This window comes from Spermophilus citellus (genome assembly GCF_964194105.1).
Source record: "Spermophilus citellus genome assembly, chromosome: 10".
NCBI lineage: Eukaryota > Metazoa > Chordata > Mammalia > Rodentia > Sciuridae > Spermophilus > Spermophilus citellus.
Genome location: NC_138197.1, coordinates 46,711,008 through 46,728,137, shown reverse-complemented (window position 1 = coordinate 46,728,137; position 17,130 = coordinate 46,711,008). Strand labels below are relative to the sequence as shown.

Here is a 17,130-nt window from a genome sequence, read left to right as displayed (position 1 = left end):
CTTGGATTCTGTAGTAGATCAAATAAAATGAGATATTTTTAATGTTCATTTTCCTTTATTGCATATATCACATTTATTAAGCTGAAATGTACAATTTATAAAAATTTATAAATTAAAAAATTTATAAAATTATAATTTTTATTATTTAAATTTTAATGTTCATTATCCCATTTAAAGTGTAAAATAATAAAGGAATGTCCTCTTTTATTTTTAATTATTCTTGAATTTCATTTGGTCTGATAAATAGTTGACATTCAATAATTATTAAGTAAATATTCCAAGATGTTGCCCTTTATTTGCTATACTATATTTGAAAAAATCTCCATTTTTTTTCTTTTTACTAAGACTTATTATACTGTACCCACCAATATAAGACTTGTGATATTCCACCCACTAAAATGTGGGTGTTTTTTTTCACAAATTTCTACTTAATAAATCTTTTCTCAGTTTTGCAGTCTGCAGACAGGTAAATATATATAAATTTGAGACCAATTCTTAGATTCCAGCAAACACTCATGTCATCTGATATTTTACGGGAAGCCACCTGTGAACTGTGTGAGAACTAAAACCAGCATCAAAGCCATTGAGTGAGAAAGTCTAGTATCTGGGCACTCACAGCGGCATTCCTGCTGTCTGAGAGCACCTGGTACATGTGACATTCTGCCTAGCCCTGTAAGGTTCTACAGAGTACCACAGATGGGGTGATCTGCTGCAGCCAAATAGACACACAGCCTCTCAGAGAATGGTGTGGCCTGCCAAGAAGTTTGCTGCAAGTCCCCTGCCACACCCAGAAGGAAGCCTCCTCCCTCTGAAACCTCATCCCTGCCTTTGATGTATTCCCTTAAATAAAGGACCTGAGCCATTTCCTAGTTCATTCTGTTTCAGCTCCTATGTGGACTGGAAGAAACTATCAGACTCTCCACTTCCCCTTTTAAAACTGTTTCCTGGCTCTGACTCTTTATCTTCACTATTTCAGATTCTTATTTTTCTCAGGTGGGTTATCCCCTCTTGAGCAAGAAACTGCCCTGGCGGGGTGCCGGTTACTCCACAACAATATTTGTGTTGTATGATACATCTTCTCCTTTCCTGTGCTTTGTCTTCTGTTTATCAAGAACTCATTAAAAATTGAAGTTAAAAGGTTAAAAGGGAACGTCCAGACTGCATCAGATGTTATGAATAAGAATCTTTGGAACAAGTGTATAACTGTATTTTTTTTAATTCACAGATGTTTCTAAGGCAAACAAACAAAAAACTTTTAACCAATGACAATTTTTAAAAACTACAATCTGTCTCTAGCATTCATTCTACTACAGCCAATGTGACCAGAACATACAATATTCAAGGATTTGTTCTCATTCATTTTACTTCTTGGTCTGCTTGTAGAAAAGTGAAAGATAATTTTTTGTGTATCAAAAACAACTAAAAGAACAAACAAAAATCCATGTAAAAATGGCGATAGCTTATATGTTATCTGGAAGACTTCACTTCTGCCAGAAAAAAAAAGATAGGTGAATGAAGACATATCTGTTAAACAGACTTTACTTTCTCAAGTCAGTTTTTCTTACTCAATTTCTTTTGACTCAGTAGCAATTTCCATTCTGTCATATGTTTTCTGACAATTAGAGCTTGTGAATTTTTAATATCTCTATTTTCAGCAGTATTTTATTGGGGAATAGGAAGAAGATGCATCAGGATTGTTCATCAAACACAATTTCAAAATTTTAATTAATAAAGTCTGTGAAATATATGACTTAACATGAATAACAATTGTCATGATTGCATAAATCCTTCATCAGGCTAGACTTTAGCCTTGGGTGACATCATCCAAACTGTTGTTGTTTTTTTTTTTAAGATACCAGGCTTTTCTCCTTATTGAGGCTACTAATTTCTCTCTCTCTCTCTTTTTTTTACCTCTACACATTTTCTAGCCACTTGATTTATTGAGAGTTACAATTAACTGAGTGAATACATTTTGTTCTATTGTACACTTACTGAACCTTTTACTTTAAATCTATATGGATCATATATTCTAATCTTAACTACAAATGCTTACTTACATCCTAATTGTGAGTGCTTACATTCCTTTTTATTTGCAATTTGTTTCACTCAAATTCATATACTTATTCAATTTTACGTTATATGTAGAGTGCAGGAATTCTCAGTGAAAGAACCAGAAACTAAAAAATAGTATCTTACTGCATCAATAAAGCGTTTGGGAAATACGGCAGAAGTATCTTTTTCTTCCCTTAATTGTGTGTTTCCTTGACTACTCCAGAAGGCACAACACATCCATTGTTATTTAAAGGTTCTAAATTTGGTTCTTCAGTGATTTTTTCTCTGTCTTCTGATGCCTTGGTATATTTTCCTTCATATTTTTTCTTCATGGCATAAATTAATACAATATATAAAATAAGTGTTAGAGCATTTAACAGTATTATCAAGCCCAGGTAGACGTATCTATGAAAAGAGATAGAAAAGATTCGATTATCATTTTACATTTACAAAATAACATATTTCTCTCTAGAATGCAGGCTTTACTGGAAAAAATTTTCTTTGAAATTATGTATAAAATTACAAAGGCAACAATTGTAATGACTCTTTCATTGGGGTATTTTGGAAGGAAGAAAAACATCCAAATCTATATCCCCTAAAACCATTCTGTCCCACCTAGGAGATGGGGGAGGTACTAACAAATATGCTTGAAGTTCACAATTCAAAGATCCAGACCCATTAAAAGATTGGAACTTCTTCAGAGCACTGTGGAATGCACCCCTTCTCCTAAATAATTATTTACACAGTCTCTTTTACCTAATGAGTTATGTTTAGCTGTCAAGAAAAAAAAATCAGAAGTCTATACTAAAGGCAAAAACAATTTGAAGAACATGAGAAAGACTAAAAACTAGCCATAGATTGTCAGGGATGTTGGAATTGTCAGAATGGGAATTTGAGATACCTATGATTAACTTGCTATGGAGTCTAATAGATAAAGTAGCAGAATGCAGGAACAGATGGGTAATTCATGCAGAGTGATGGAAATTCTCCTAAGAACCAAAGGGGAAAAATGCTAGAGGTAAAAAATTCTGAAACAGAAATGAAAAATACCTTTGATGGAACAGCTGAGACAAGAAATTCTGAGTTTAAAGATACTTCAAAAGAAACTTCAAAACTAAAAAAGGAAAGAGAAAAAAGACAAAAAAAGCCCTAGAGTATCCAAGAACTTTCACCACATCTACCCAACATAGTCCTTGAAATTAGCCATAGCAATTAGAAGAAATAAATTAAAGAGAAAATAATAGAAAAAGAAGAACTCAAAATATCCATATTTGTCAGTGACATGATTCTATATTTAAAAGACCCAAAAAAATTCCACCAGAAAATTTCTAGAACTCATAAGTGAATTCAGTAAAGTAGCGGGATATAAAATTAACACCCATTAATCAATTGTGTTCCTATACATCAGTGGTGAATCAAATAAAAGAGAAATTAGGAAAACTATCCCATTCACTATAGCCTCAAAGAAAAGAAAATAATTGGGAATCAATTTAACAGATGATGAAAGACCTCTACAATGAAAACTATAGATCACTAAATAAAGAAATTGAAGAAGACCTTAGATAGGCAGAATTAATATTGTCAAAATAGCCATACTACCAAAAGTACTATACAGATTTAATGCAATTCTTATTAAGACTATGATAATGTTCTTAATAAAAATAGAAAAAGCAGTCATGAAATTCTTCTGGAAAAATAGGAGACCCAGAATAGCTAAAGCAATCCTTAGCAAGAAGAGTGAAGCAGTTGGCATCACTATACCTGAACTTAAAATACAGAGCAGTAATAACAAAAACAGCATGGTATTGGCAGCAAAATAGACTTGTAGACCAATGGTACAGAATAGACAGAGACACAGAGACAGACCCACATGACTACAGTTATCTCATACTAGACAAATGCATCACAAACATATAATGGAGAAAAGATAGCCTCTTCAATAAACAGTGCTTGGAAAAATGGAAATCCATATGTAGCAATATGAAATTAAACCCCTAGGCTTTAGACCAGAGTCCCTGTGCTACTAGAAGAAAAAGTAAGCCCAACTCTCCACCATGTAGGCTTAGGAACTGACTTCTCAACAAGAGTCCTAAAACACAAGAAGTAAAATCAAGAATCAATAAACAGGATGGTATGAACCAAAAAGCTTCTTCACAATAAAGGATACAATCAAAAATGTGAAGAGAGAGCCTATAGAATGTGAAAAAATCTTTGTCACCTCAGACAGAGCATTAATCTCTAGGATATATAAAGAACTCAAAAAACTTAATACCCCCCAAAAAACCCCCACAAATAACCTAATCATTTAATGGGTCAAGGAACTGAACAGACACTTCATGTAAGAAATACAATTAGCCAACAAATATTTGAAAAAAGTGTTCAACATATTTAGCAATTAGAGAAATGCAACTTCAAACTACATTGAGATTTCATCTCACTCCAGACAGAATGGCAGTTATCAAGAATGCAAGTAATAATAAATATTGGAAGGAAAATGTGAGAAACAAAGTTCACTGATATATTGCTATTGGGAATGCAAATTGGTGCAACCACTGTGGAAAGTAGTATGGAGATTCCTCATTAAACTTGGAATGTAATCATCATTTAACCCAGTTATCCCACTCCTTAGCATGTACTCAAAGGACTTAAAATTAGCATCCTCTAGTGACATAGCCATATCGATTTTATAGCAGCTCAACTCACAATAGCCAAGCTATTGAACCAACCTAGGTTCCCCTCAATAGATAAATAGATAAAGAAACTATGGTATATATACACAATGGAATATTACTGAGCTATAATAAACAATGATGTTTATGGCATTTGCCAGTAAATGGATGGAACTGGAGATTTTCATGATAAGTGAAATAAGCCAATCTCAAAAAACCTATGGCCAAATGTTCTCTCTGATATGCAGATGCTGACTCATAATAGGTGGGCTGGAGGGAGGGGAGGACATTTACTGGATTGGAGGTGAGGAATTGGGGAAAAGGAGGTGGGATGGGAGTGAGAAAGAAAGTAGAATGAATTGTACATAACATCCTATGTTCACATATGAATACATGACCAGTGTAACTCCACATCATGAACAACCCCAAGAATGGGAAGTTATACTCCACGTATATACAATATGTCAAAATACATTCTACTGTCATGTATAACTAAAAATAACAAATAAATTTTTTTAAAAAAAACCTTGGAACAACTATCTAAATATGTATAATGGGAATACTAGATGGAGAAGAGAAAGAAACAATAGTTTGAAACCATAATGACTTATGATTTTCCTAAATTATTGTCAGACACTAAACCACAGATCAACTAAGCTCAGAGAACACCAAGAAGGAAAAATTTAAATAAACTATAGCTAATTATAACATTTTTGAATTACAGAAAATCAAAGAAAAGATCCTGAAAGAAAACAGTGGGGGGGGGGGGACATCTTACCTATAGAGGAGTAAAGATCACTTTTGACTTTTATTCAGAAACCATATGAGAAAGGAGAAAATGGAGTGAAATATTCAAAGTATTGGGCAGAAAAATTCATCCATTTAAAATTCATCAAAATAAAATTTTAGAGATCCCTATCTCAAAAAAAAAACAACATAGAAATAAAGACATTCCAGACAAAAGTTTATGGAATGTGCTGCTAGTAGACCTGCCTTGCAAAAATATTAAATAAGTTCTTTTTTTAAAAAAAATCTTATTTAATATTTTAATAAATAGCTATTTATTCTAATTTGTTATACATTAACAGCAGAAAGCATTTTAATTCATAGTACACACATAGAGAACAATTTTTCATTTCTCTGGTTGTACACAAAGTAGAGTAACACCATTTGTGACTTCATACATGTACCTAGGGTAATGATGTCCATCTCAATCCACCATCTTTCCTATCCCCATGCATCCTCCCTTCCCTTATCTCCCCTTTGTCTCATCCAAAATTCTTCCCATGCTCCCCCCTCACCTATTATGGGTCAGCATCTACTTATCAAAGAAAACATTCAGCATTTGTTTTTTTGGAATTGGCTTACTTCACTTAGCATAATATTCTCCAACTCCATCTATTTACCAGCAAATGCCATGATTTTATTCTCTTTTAATGCTGAGTAATATTCTATTGTGTATATATACCACAGTTTTTTTTTTTATCCATTCATCTATTGAAGGGCATCTAGGTTGGTTCCACAATTAAATAAGTTTTTCTTTGAGAAGGAAAATGATATACAGGTAGTCCTTTACTATGATGGTTTGGATTACTATTTTTCAACTTTTCAATAATGTTAGAGCAATATGTATTCAGTAGAAATTGCATTTTGAAGTTTTATCTCCTCCTGAGCTAGTGATATGTGGTATGATACTATCTTATGATGCTGAACAGCAGCAGTAAGCTGTTGCTCCTGGTCAGCCACATAATTATCAGTTGACAACCAAAACTAGACAGTGTACTATGTTGCTAGTATTCTTTGGTTATTGCATTTTGTGTTTTCACATCCCCTCATGGCTACAAAAAACCACCTGTGTACATACATGAGATATTCAATATTTTATATAAAATGGGTTCGGTAATAAATAATTCTGCTCATCTGTAGGCTAATGTAAGTGTTCTCAGAACCTTTAAGGTAAACTGGGCTAAGCTATGATGTCTGGGAGTATTTTCAATTTACAATGAACTCCATTGTAAGTCAAGGCATTTCTAAAGGTCAGAAACTTGGGTATATATAAAGAAAGAAAGAGCATCAGAAAAAAAGACAGTAAAAGAAAAACTTTTTTCTTTTTCTTATTCTTAATTGATCTAATAGATAACAGCTTATTCAAAATAGTAGAAACAATGTATTTGATTTTATATGGAATATATCCATGCATACATATGCTCATGCATGCTTATATGTAAGCAAAATGAATTAAAACTTTCCACTGAGTCAGGAATAAGGAAAGTGAGTTCCCTCTCCACTGCTTTTCAATCTTATATGGGAAGGCCTAGTTAATATAAACAAACCAAACCAAACAAAAGCAGCAAATAAAATGTATACAGATTGAGAAGGAAGAAAAAAAAACTATTTGAGATGACATAGTTATTTATGTAGAAAGTCTTAAAGAATAGATATAAACTCTCCTGAAGTAATACATGATTATAGTAAGGTTATAGGATACATCATTAATATGCCAAATTTTTCTAAATATCATGTTAGAAATTTAAAACATGTTACCACTGATATAAGCAGTTCCAAAATGAAATACTAGTGCAAACCTAATAAAGTGTATACAAGATCTGTATGAAGAAAACTATAAAACCCTAATGAAAGAAATAGATGAACTAAATAAATGGGGAGATATCCCATGTTCTTGTACAAGAACGCTCAATATTGTCAAGATGCCTAATTCTCCCGATTTGTTCCATAGACTCAAAGCAAACCCATCAAACTCCCAGTGAAGTACTTTGTGGATGTCAACAAATTAATTTCTAAATTTGTAGAGGGGCAAAAACCCAGAATAGCCAAAACAATACTGAAGAACAAAGTTGGAGGGCTGACAATACCTGACCTCAAGACTTACCATAAAGCTACAGGAATCAAGACCGTGTGGTACTGGTGAAAGAATAGATAAATCAAAGGAATAGAGAGCTCAGAAAAGGACAACTGATCTTTAACAAAGGAGCAAAGGCATTAAAATAGAATGAAGACAGTCTTTTCAACAAATAGTACTGGACCAACTGAACATCCAAAAGAGAAATAATAAATGTAGGCACAAATAATGGTTTTAAGAACTCTTTATATATTTAGGTCATTTTATTGTGTCTTTGTTACAAGTTGGAATTTTTTAAAATTAATCTTTTTTTCTTTGAACTTGGCTAAAATAAGTTTTTTTATGCAGAGTTTTAAAAATATTTTATCTTTTTTTTCTCTTATGGTTTTTGGAGTTTTGGTCATACTTAGAACATACTCCTGCTTCATATATAATTTCAAGGTAAATTACGATGAGTTCTTCTAATACTTGTAGTTTATAATTAGACAATATGTAAATTTGCAGCTAATTTTATTTAGGGCTTAAGATATCATTGCAAGGGGCTGGGTTTTTGGCTCAGCGGTAGAGCACTTGTCTAGCACACATGTGGCACTGGGTTCCATCCTCATCACCACACAAAAAAATAAATAAACAAAATAAAGTTATGGTGTCCATTCAGCCATGCGACCAGCACGCTAGCTTCATACTAGAAGTTCTAAGCATGGAAGTTAACTAGTGAGATCAAAATAAACACACATAAACTCAAATTACCTTTTTCTTTGACCAGGTCTGAGACAGCTCTCCCTCTGGCTCCTGCCTTGAGCCACCGGGTGGAGCAGTGAGATTACACAAGAGACTATCAGGAGAGAGAGGGAGAGCACGCCAGAGGATGGCCTTTTATTGGGGAACAAGAAATTCAGGGGAAAATTCCATCCAAAGAAGGTCGAGGGGGACAGCATTCCAAGGTCAGGGTCAGTGATTGGTCTCAGGGTCAATGGTTAGTCACACCCCCACACAAATGGGCTCTCGCACCTAGAAAGGGTGGGGATTAGTTCTGACACAGTTTGGCCAGAACGCCTCACACCCAGTCAGGGAGGTGCCCAATCACGTGTGAGAACGGCTTCCCACAGTCCATGTACAACTAAAAATATGAAAAACATGAAAGATATAATTGCAAGTTTTTTTCCCACATTATCATTCCAGTTTTTCTTATAGCACTTACAAAATTTCTCTTCCAATGTATAGAAGACTATAAAGGCATTTTTCCTCTTTTTTCCCCCTAAGCATGAACGGAACCCCAGTTCTCCATTATATGTCTTCCTACAGAATCCAAATATAAAGAAATACATATTTTCCCAAAAAAAGTTTTTTTAAATAACAAAAAATATGCAAAAATCTTAGCTTTGGGACATGTTACTTTTTACTCTTGAATCTTAATTTCTTCATATTTAAGGGTAAAAATATAAAACATCAATTTCTTACAGCTCTTATGAACATTAAAAAGACAAACTAGGTTGGCTGATACAATACAGAAGACAATGTAAGGGCTTATTAAATTATGGTTCATTTAATTATTAATTTATTAATATACTGAAAATTACATACCTTAGAAACTAATATAGTCAAAGGAAAAGTCATAAAATATATTTATGACAACTTACCCAAATAATACAGAATTATATACCCTACAGCTCCCTTGTTCTCCACAGCTGTTGATGGACCACTTCAAACATGTTTTATCAATCAGGGCCCCAAAATATACTGGAGCTAAAATTCCTCCTGCAACATGATATGAGAAGCTATTAATTCAAGGAGTATATTTCAAATGTAGCTATGTGGTACTCTACATTGATTCATTTTGGAGTAAGTAAAAGTTAAAAAAAATTGTAGGGCTCTTCCATCGATTTGGTCTAAATATATGCAAGAATCAAGATTTCATTAGGAATAAGTCACACTATAAAGTAACATAATAGGCATCTTTTATCTGCCCTCACTCTCCCAACATACAATAAAAAAGAAGGAACATTATCCATCTGCAAACTGTTCTTATAATACCAATCAACTGATATCTGATAAAGGAGAGAAGGTTGTTAGTAAAACATGGAAGTTATGTTGGTTCATATGTAATTTTTCTTAGGCAAAAATTGCTGAAACAGTGGGAACAGAATTATAATTTTTTTGAGAATGGGTAAAGTACTCAGCTCAAATGCTTCAAAGGCAGGAGTTTTTCCTACTCTATTTTAATAAATAAATAAGGTGCTTACTCCAGGATTCCTAGTGAAGTGAAGGCCCAAAGAAGTAAAGATCCACTTCACAGAGTACCTGGTTCCTGGCATGTTAAACTTGTTTCTGGGTTTAGGTTCCATTTCCCCTTTCTTGGTGTCATAAAAACCCACAATCCAGTATTTCCTCTCCATTGATTGAATGCATTTTTAAATGCCTCATAAATTGATCTAGGCTATCTAAGTGAGGGCTTAGACAAGAACACATAAGCTGTTTATTGCAGAAGTATCCATCTGTTCTTGCTGCTATTTTAATAAAGTCTCAGACTGACTCAGTTCTAAGCATGAGTAATTTGATCAAAAATTTTTAGTAGAAATCTATGCCTCAGATAGTAGAACTAAGGTTTTTATGATTTTACTTTGTTCTTTTTTGCATGTTGATTATGATTTTCAGGTACTATTTGGTCATGTAATAAATACCAGTGATCGTACTTCACATTTTTACTGATTCCATTTGCTTTTAACCTATATCAATTTCTGAGAGTGAGAAATCTTCTAAGATAAGAACTGGTATCTGGCCAGGTGCAGTAGCACATGCCTGTAATCCCAGCATTTGGGAGGCTTAGACAGGAGAATCTCCAGTTCAAAGCCATCCTCAGCAACTATGAGGCACTAAGCAACTCAGTGAGACCCTGTCTCTAAATAAAATACAAAGTAGGGCTGGGGATGTGGCTCAGTAGTTCAGTGCTCCTGAGTTCAATCCCTGGTACCAAATGAAAAAAAAAAAAAAAGATCTGATATCTGTGGAAAAGTGGTACTGAGAAACTGAGAAAATCGGTGATAAATTTATAGATTTCAAACACTTGCAGCCACCCTTTGAAAATGAAGATGTTAAAATAGCAATAGGCATGTGGGTATATAATTAGCACACAGCAATAAGGAAGAGAGGATGATTTCCTAAAACTCTGAGGAATCACCTCATTTGAATATTTAGGAAGATTTTTAATCTTTCCAATAAAATTTAATTTAATCTTGCCAATAAAATTCATGATTTCCTGAACTTTTGTTATTTGGGACACTTTTAACCAAAGGTGCCCGATTTTAGAGTCTGAGTTCATTCCCTTTTGGATTTTTAACATCTGGTCAAAGTTGGCTGCCCAGCCTTGCAGACCTATACAATTAATGTGAATTTCTGTTGTTTCACACAAATTCAGCTTAGCCAAATTCCCAGAACTCTTAAGCTGCTTTAGGCATTACCTACATCATATTTAAAAGAAAGATCCTTCACTCTGCCTACCTGGAAGAAATATTTCTAGGCAGCAAAGCTTTAGGAACTGCTTGCCTTTGTTTCATACTGTGCGAAACAAATGTAACTCCTTGTTCTTAACAGATTGACTTTAACTAGAATCAGTAATCAATTTCTCGTTTAGATCATTTGGCTTTCCTCTATCTCTTAGTCTTTTTAATTTACCACAAAAATAGAAATGAGTCCTACTTTCTTATAGTTGCAAATTAATTACTTTCAGTTTTTGAATTTTTACACAAATCCTGAATTTAATATATTTCTCATACCTAGTGTCCGTATAGTCAGTGAATGGCAACCCATTGCGAGTGATTTCAATTCAGGTGGAACATTTCTGAAATGAGATAAAGGCAAAGAAACTTAAAAATCTTTAAAATACCAAATTGAGTTCAATATAAATGTTTCTCAGTGTAGTTTTTTTCACAATTGAATGAAAACCCTCAAGTGAATGGCCCATATTATATCATGTACTATTATATTTTCAATCTTTTAAGGCAAACACCTAGGTGATAATAATTGTTATTCCCTAATCATTTAATATTTTATGACTTGAAGACAGTTTGTCAAACAGTTTTACATTCAATCCTTCTGAAATTCCTGTGAGAAAGTGGTAGTAACAGTAACATTAGGATGCCCACAAAGACGATCTTTAACAGGGTCTATTCAGTCAACACAGCCCAGAGGAAAAGAGCAGATCCTTTTATCTAGGTTACCTGGGTACAAGTAGGAGACCTCTTTTGCTTCTTATTTATGTCATTAATATTAACAGAAAATTTTACTAATATATTTCACAAATTATGTAATGCAGCCAGAAGAGTAAAAAAAATTATCTGTATTCCAGTGTCTAGTGTATTTAACTATCATCTTAAAAGCAGAGGGAACATTTGTATCCTAAGTTAGAATTTCACTTGCTCTTGCATTTAGAAAGTTATTTCCACAATTCCATTGATCTGTGTTCAGTGAGATGTTATTACCATCATCCATGATAACATAATATACATTAAATAAGACAGCATTAAGTGGTGGGCTGAGTTGGGAGAAGTGAGGGTATTTCAAAAATCCCACTTTTAACTGAAATATTGAATTGAATAATAAAAAATTGTATTCTTTGCCTTGAATTATTTGTTCCAAGAGCTAAGTAGACATGATCATTTAACAAACATTAAGCACCTCCTAGGAGATGTCATGTTAGTAGTACTTGTTCAGGAGAATAGAGAGATAAATGACATTTCATGTCAACTAAGTAACCTGGAGAAATCATTTAACCTTTCTTTTGGATAATAGTGCTTATGTGTTGTGAGAATCTTGTAATACAATGAACTAGCCCTTTGAACCTCAAATTTTTTTTTTACATATACTGTCCTCTTAATCCATATGAGAGAGCTACTATTTGTTGAGCTTCTCAAAGTATTAGAGAAAACTGGGTGCAGTGGCATACACCTATAGTCGTATCTGCTCAGGAGGTTGGGGCAGGAGCATTGCTTGAGCCCAGGAGATGAAGACCAGCCTGGGCAATATAGTAAAACCTCATATTAAAGGGGAAAAAAGTATTTGAAAGAATTTATAACGTTAAACAGGGCAAATATTAAATTAAATATAGCATAACACAAAATACATATCAAACATATATACTAGGAAAAAATAACTTTTAATTACTTTTGGCCGTGATAAAAAGAGCAGCGATGCTTTGCTAGTTCTCCTGTGGGTATGGAAGCTATGCCTGTTATTCAAGGAGGTGTTTTCATGCATAAGGGAGAAGAAAAAGTCAGCAGGAAGGGGAAGTTAACTTGTCCATTGAAATGTCTCTCTCAAATATAAGATTTCTCAAGGGAGAAATTGCAGTTTATTCCTGCCTTAGGTGTCTGATAAATGCCTGAACTGCCTTTTCCCACTATAGCTGATTTTCAAAGGGTGTAGTTGGTTCACACATAGAAACACAAGAGGCAAAATGATAAGTTTTATCAACTTTGAATTTCACCCAGGTAGAGAATGAGCATGCAGAATCGGGATGACCTACACATAGGGATAATATTTTCCTAAAAGAGGACTTGAAAGCTCCAACAATTCAGTGAAAATAATAAATGTCTGTGATATATTGACATGCATATAACAATCAATCACACAGTCCTACATTCACATGCATGTACACCGACACCTAGCTAGATAGTGATGTTCCCTATCCCCATGCTCATATTCACATGCTCACATCATTATCATGTAAAGCATTTGTCACTGCAGTGTGACCTCATATCTGATGTTGAACATCTCAGTATTTTGATGGGCCTCTCTTAGGATGAATTCTCAAGAAAACACCCCAAGAAGCTAAATATGTTATTTTTATTTAAAGATTGAAGAATGTCTTCTACATACAACAAATATAATTTGAATTGATCCTCTGTTGTTCTACTAACAGGCAGTCATCAGGATTTATTGTTTCTGGAGATAATTATCAGTAAGACCTAAAAACTCTACCAATAGACAGCATAAGGAATGCTTATCTTCCTGTATGCAAAAGATTGAAGCAAAGCTCTGCTTATTCCTAAACAAATCCAAATCACTTATATATATGTTAAAAAAAAACACTACCCTCAGGCTGGGGTGGTGGCTCAGTGGTAGCGTGTTTACCTCATATGTGTGAGGTACTGGGTTTGAGTCTCAGCACTGCATATAAATAATGAATAAAATAAAGGTCCATCAACAACTAAAAAAAATTTTAAAAAACCCACTGTCCTCTTTTGGGCCATTTAGAATTAATATTTAGTTAGTCATAAGATTACATGACTCCTCACATCCCTGGGTTACTAGTAGAATCCCAAAATTTGGATCTTCTTTAGGTATCATGATTCTCACATTTTCACCCCTAATCCCATCCATTATCCTACTTCTTTTTCACCACTTAAGTCTTTCCATTTTGCCCACTGGAATTTGTAGTCTATCACTAGCAAAATGGTTAGACCTAACGTTCTTCACAGTCCCTCCACTTTCCTGTTCTAAAGAAAGCCTGCTGTCTCCCTGTGACTCTCTTTCCAAGAGATGGTTGTTTTTCTCCCACACTTTGTGTATGACTGGGCTTGAAATGTATGTGTCCTTCTCGTGCTTTTTACCCCTTTCAGATCCAACTATCTCCTCTGAAAGCCATCTAGCTCCCCTAATATGCTGTAGCATCAGATTCCCAAGCCTCCTTGTTGAAGGTATCAATTGACTTGCACACCACCACTCCCATCATTCCTTGACAATTTTAGTTTTAGGTTCTCTTTCATTTTTTTCTAAAACTCTCTGCCACTTTACTAGTTATTTTCATATCCACACACAGTCCTCCCAATAATCTTCCACTTTCTTGACCTCTTCTCTTCAAGTTCTTACCCTTCTCCTCCACCCTAGAGACAGACCAATCAGTACACACTTTTCTAATTCCCCATTCTGAGCATCCCTCTCCTCATAACTACCCCCAAATTTTAAATTCACTCCATGTAATATACTACCCCAAAACAATCTGAACCCCACAGGACTCTTCAGAATCTTGACTCCCCCAATGGTTTCACGGAAAATCTCCATTTTTACCTCTTCACTTCCTTCCTCACCATGATGTTTCCTTTGCATACACACTGGACATTTTTGTTCTTCTCATTTGTTGTTGTATAATCAAAAATATTTTCATTTACCCTCTGCCTTTCCTACTGCACTGTCTGGAGGAAATCCTTCAAAAAATACTGGCTTGGCTAATTTTAAATTCATAAGCACAAATCCCTGGTGGTGTCCCCATATAATCCTATTATATTTTACGTGTTTATTTTCTCAGATGTATTGTTTTTTCTCCCAGTCTTCAAGACTATTCACTCACATTTCCTGATCTTATTTCAAACTTTTTCTTCTTCATGCTCAGCTGATTACCTTGATTTTTATTTCAGAAAAAAGATTCTAGTATTTCAGAAAAAGGATTCTAGTATTTCAGAAAAAAGGATTCTAGAAAAGGATTCTAGTATTCTTACATAACTAAGACTACATATTTACTTGCCTTTACCAACATGGACTATCTTCCCTTCTATTACAGAGTAAAACGGTGTTCTTGTTCATATTTCCTTCTTCTTTCTTCTGTAAAAGTTCTCTTTCCTGTGTTATCAGCTTCCTTCTCCTCTATCTGGTAAATGTCATCAGCATATCTAGCTTTAAACATAAACAGAACTCTTGGTGTCACAGCCTTGCTGTCTACCACACCTTTTTTTCTGCTTTTTTTTTTTTTTAATAACACTGCTCTTAAAAGAGTTTTCTCTACTGGCTAGGTACATTTTCCTTTCTTGCATTTTCTCTTGATGCTTTTAAAAACAGCCTTTAACCCTCCTATTTTCATAAACTATTTTTGTTAAAGCTAACAGTTACCAGCACATCACGAAATACAAGGGTCACTTCCTAGTCCCTAATTCTATGATTTCTCAGCAGCCCTGGACACAGTAGCTCACACCCTCCTTCTTAATACTTTCTTCATCTGGCTTCTGGGTCATGGCCCTCTCTTAGTGTTTCTAATGCCCCATAAAACTTCCTTCTCAGTTTCCTTCACTGGTTTCTCTTCCTGTTCTTAATCTCTGAAGTTAGAATGCCTGGGTCTTGGTGTTAGGATCTTCTTTCTATCTGAGTTCAAATAGAAAGATCTCAGCACTGTCATAGTTTTAAATACCATCTGTATGTTCCTGCTTCCAAAAAGAATGTGCCTCTGATTCCAGTGTTTTATTTTTTTCTCTATGTCAGATTATATAAGCAATGCTATCACTAGATACCTCACAGGTTTCTCAGATTTATAGAGATAGAACAGGTCCTTGCTTCTCCACTTCCTCCAACCTGTTCCTCTCTTGTAAGGGTTCTGACAGTGGAAATGTACAAGACAGTGAATTTCCTCTGGTGCGAAAACTTTCAAGGAATAATAAGGCATTTCGTTTCCCACAATTGGAATATTCTGCAGTTTTTTCCCAGGAACTAGTAAGATAACTAAAAATGTGCAATGCCTAGGTGCTATATCAATGCCCTGCATGAGGAGGCTCTGTGCTACAGTCTTATCAGCCCCAACCTTGATCTCAGGCACTGAGCTCCTTGGAATAAAGAAACTCTCTTGTCAGACAACCACAATGCTTCACCAAGTTCTGCTGCACCTGAAGCTGTCCACATAATAGTAGCTTTAAATGATGGACTTTCTTGAGAGCTACACAAAGCTCCTAACATGTGCACATTGAAACTATAGTATGTAATTGAGGAATAAGCTGCATAATGTTGCTAACTCTGTAACCTGCCTAATGACACAATGAACAATAATGTACTACTAATGCCAGTGGCCTAATGTAACCTATTGATATAAATGAAGCCGGCAGCTTAGACAAGGAGACATTCTGCCCTTCTGCCTCTGAATTTTGCTTCTTTCTCCTTTGCAGTTTTTGATTTCTTTACACTTCCAAGTCTTTACTTTTTGCCCAATAGTACCATGGGCCTACCAGATATTGGACCAGAACCTTGAAGTCATCCTCAAATTCTCTATCCCATATGTTACATCCAACTTATCAGCCAATTCCATTTGCCTTGGCCAAAAAAAAAATAATAAGAAAGCAAAGGAAGGAACAAAGAAACAAAGAAGGAAAGAGAAAAAGATAAAAATGACTGAAATTCAAACTTTTCACTTTCCACTTCCTTTACCATCACCATCATCAATGAACCCCCACCTTGTGGACAGCTGGCATAGCCTTCTTATATAACTTATTGTTTCTTGCCTCCCTAAAATTATTCTTTCTACAGCAGCCACAGTCAATTAGGTTTGGCATGTTACTACCACATGCTTAAATCTATCTGGTGCCCAAATGTTTTCTTTCAATGAAATCAATAGATGATTCACACTGACAGGCCTACTAGGATACAAGGTAATATAAAATGAAGAATTCTTTTAGAATCTAGAAAGATTCTTTTACAATTGAAGTGGAAGTCAGTAATTCGGTCTTAATATTCTTAGCAAGAGGAGAAAATACGGAATCTAGATGTCAGAAGAATCAGAGACAAAATCATTATTAA

General features: G+C 34.5%; 1 protein-coding gene across 1 annotated transcript in view; it reads right to left on the bottom strand.

The window, feature by feature from the left end:
• Positions 1-2,246: 2,246 nt before the first annotated feature.
• The window catches only part of LOC308658952 (solute carrier organic anion transporter family member 1B3-like), a gene marked incomplete at both ends in the record, with an annotated part of 78,878 nt that continues 63,994 nt past the window's right edge, over positions 2,247-17,130 (bottom strand). The window contains 3 exons of the mRNA XM_081311907.1: positions 2,247-2,457; positions 9,222-9,339; positions 11,355-11,419. Of these exons, the coding sequence (XP_081168033.1) occupies positions 2,247-2,457; positions 9,222-9,339; positions 11,355-11,419 (394 nt within the window). The remainder of the gene's footprint in view (positions 2,458-9,221; positions 9,340-11,354; positions 11,420-17,130) is intronic.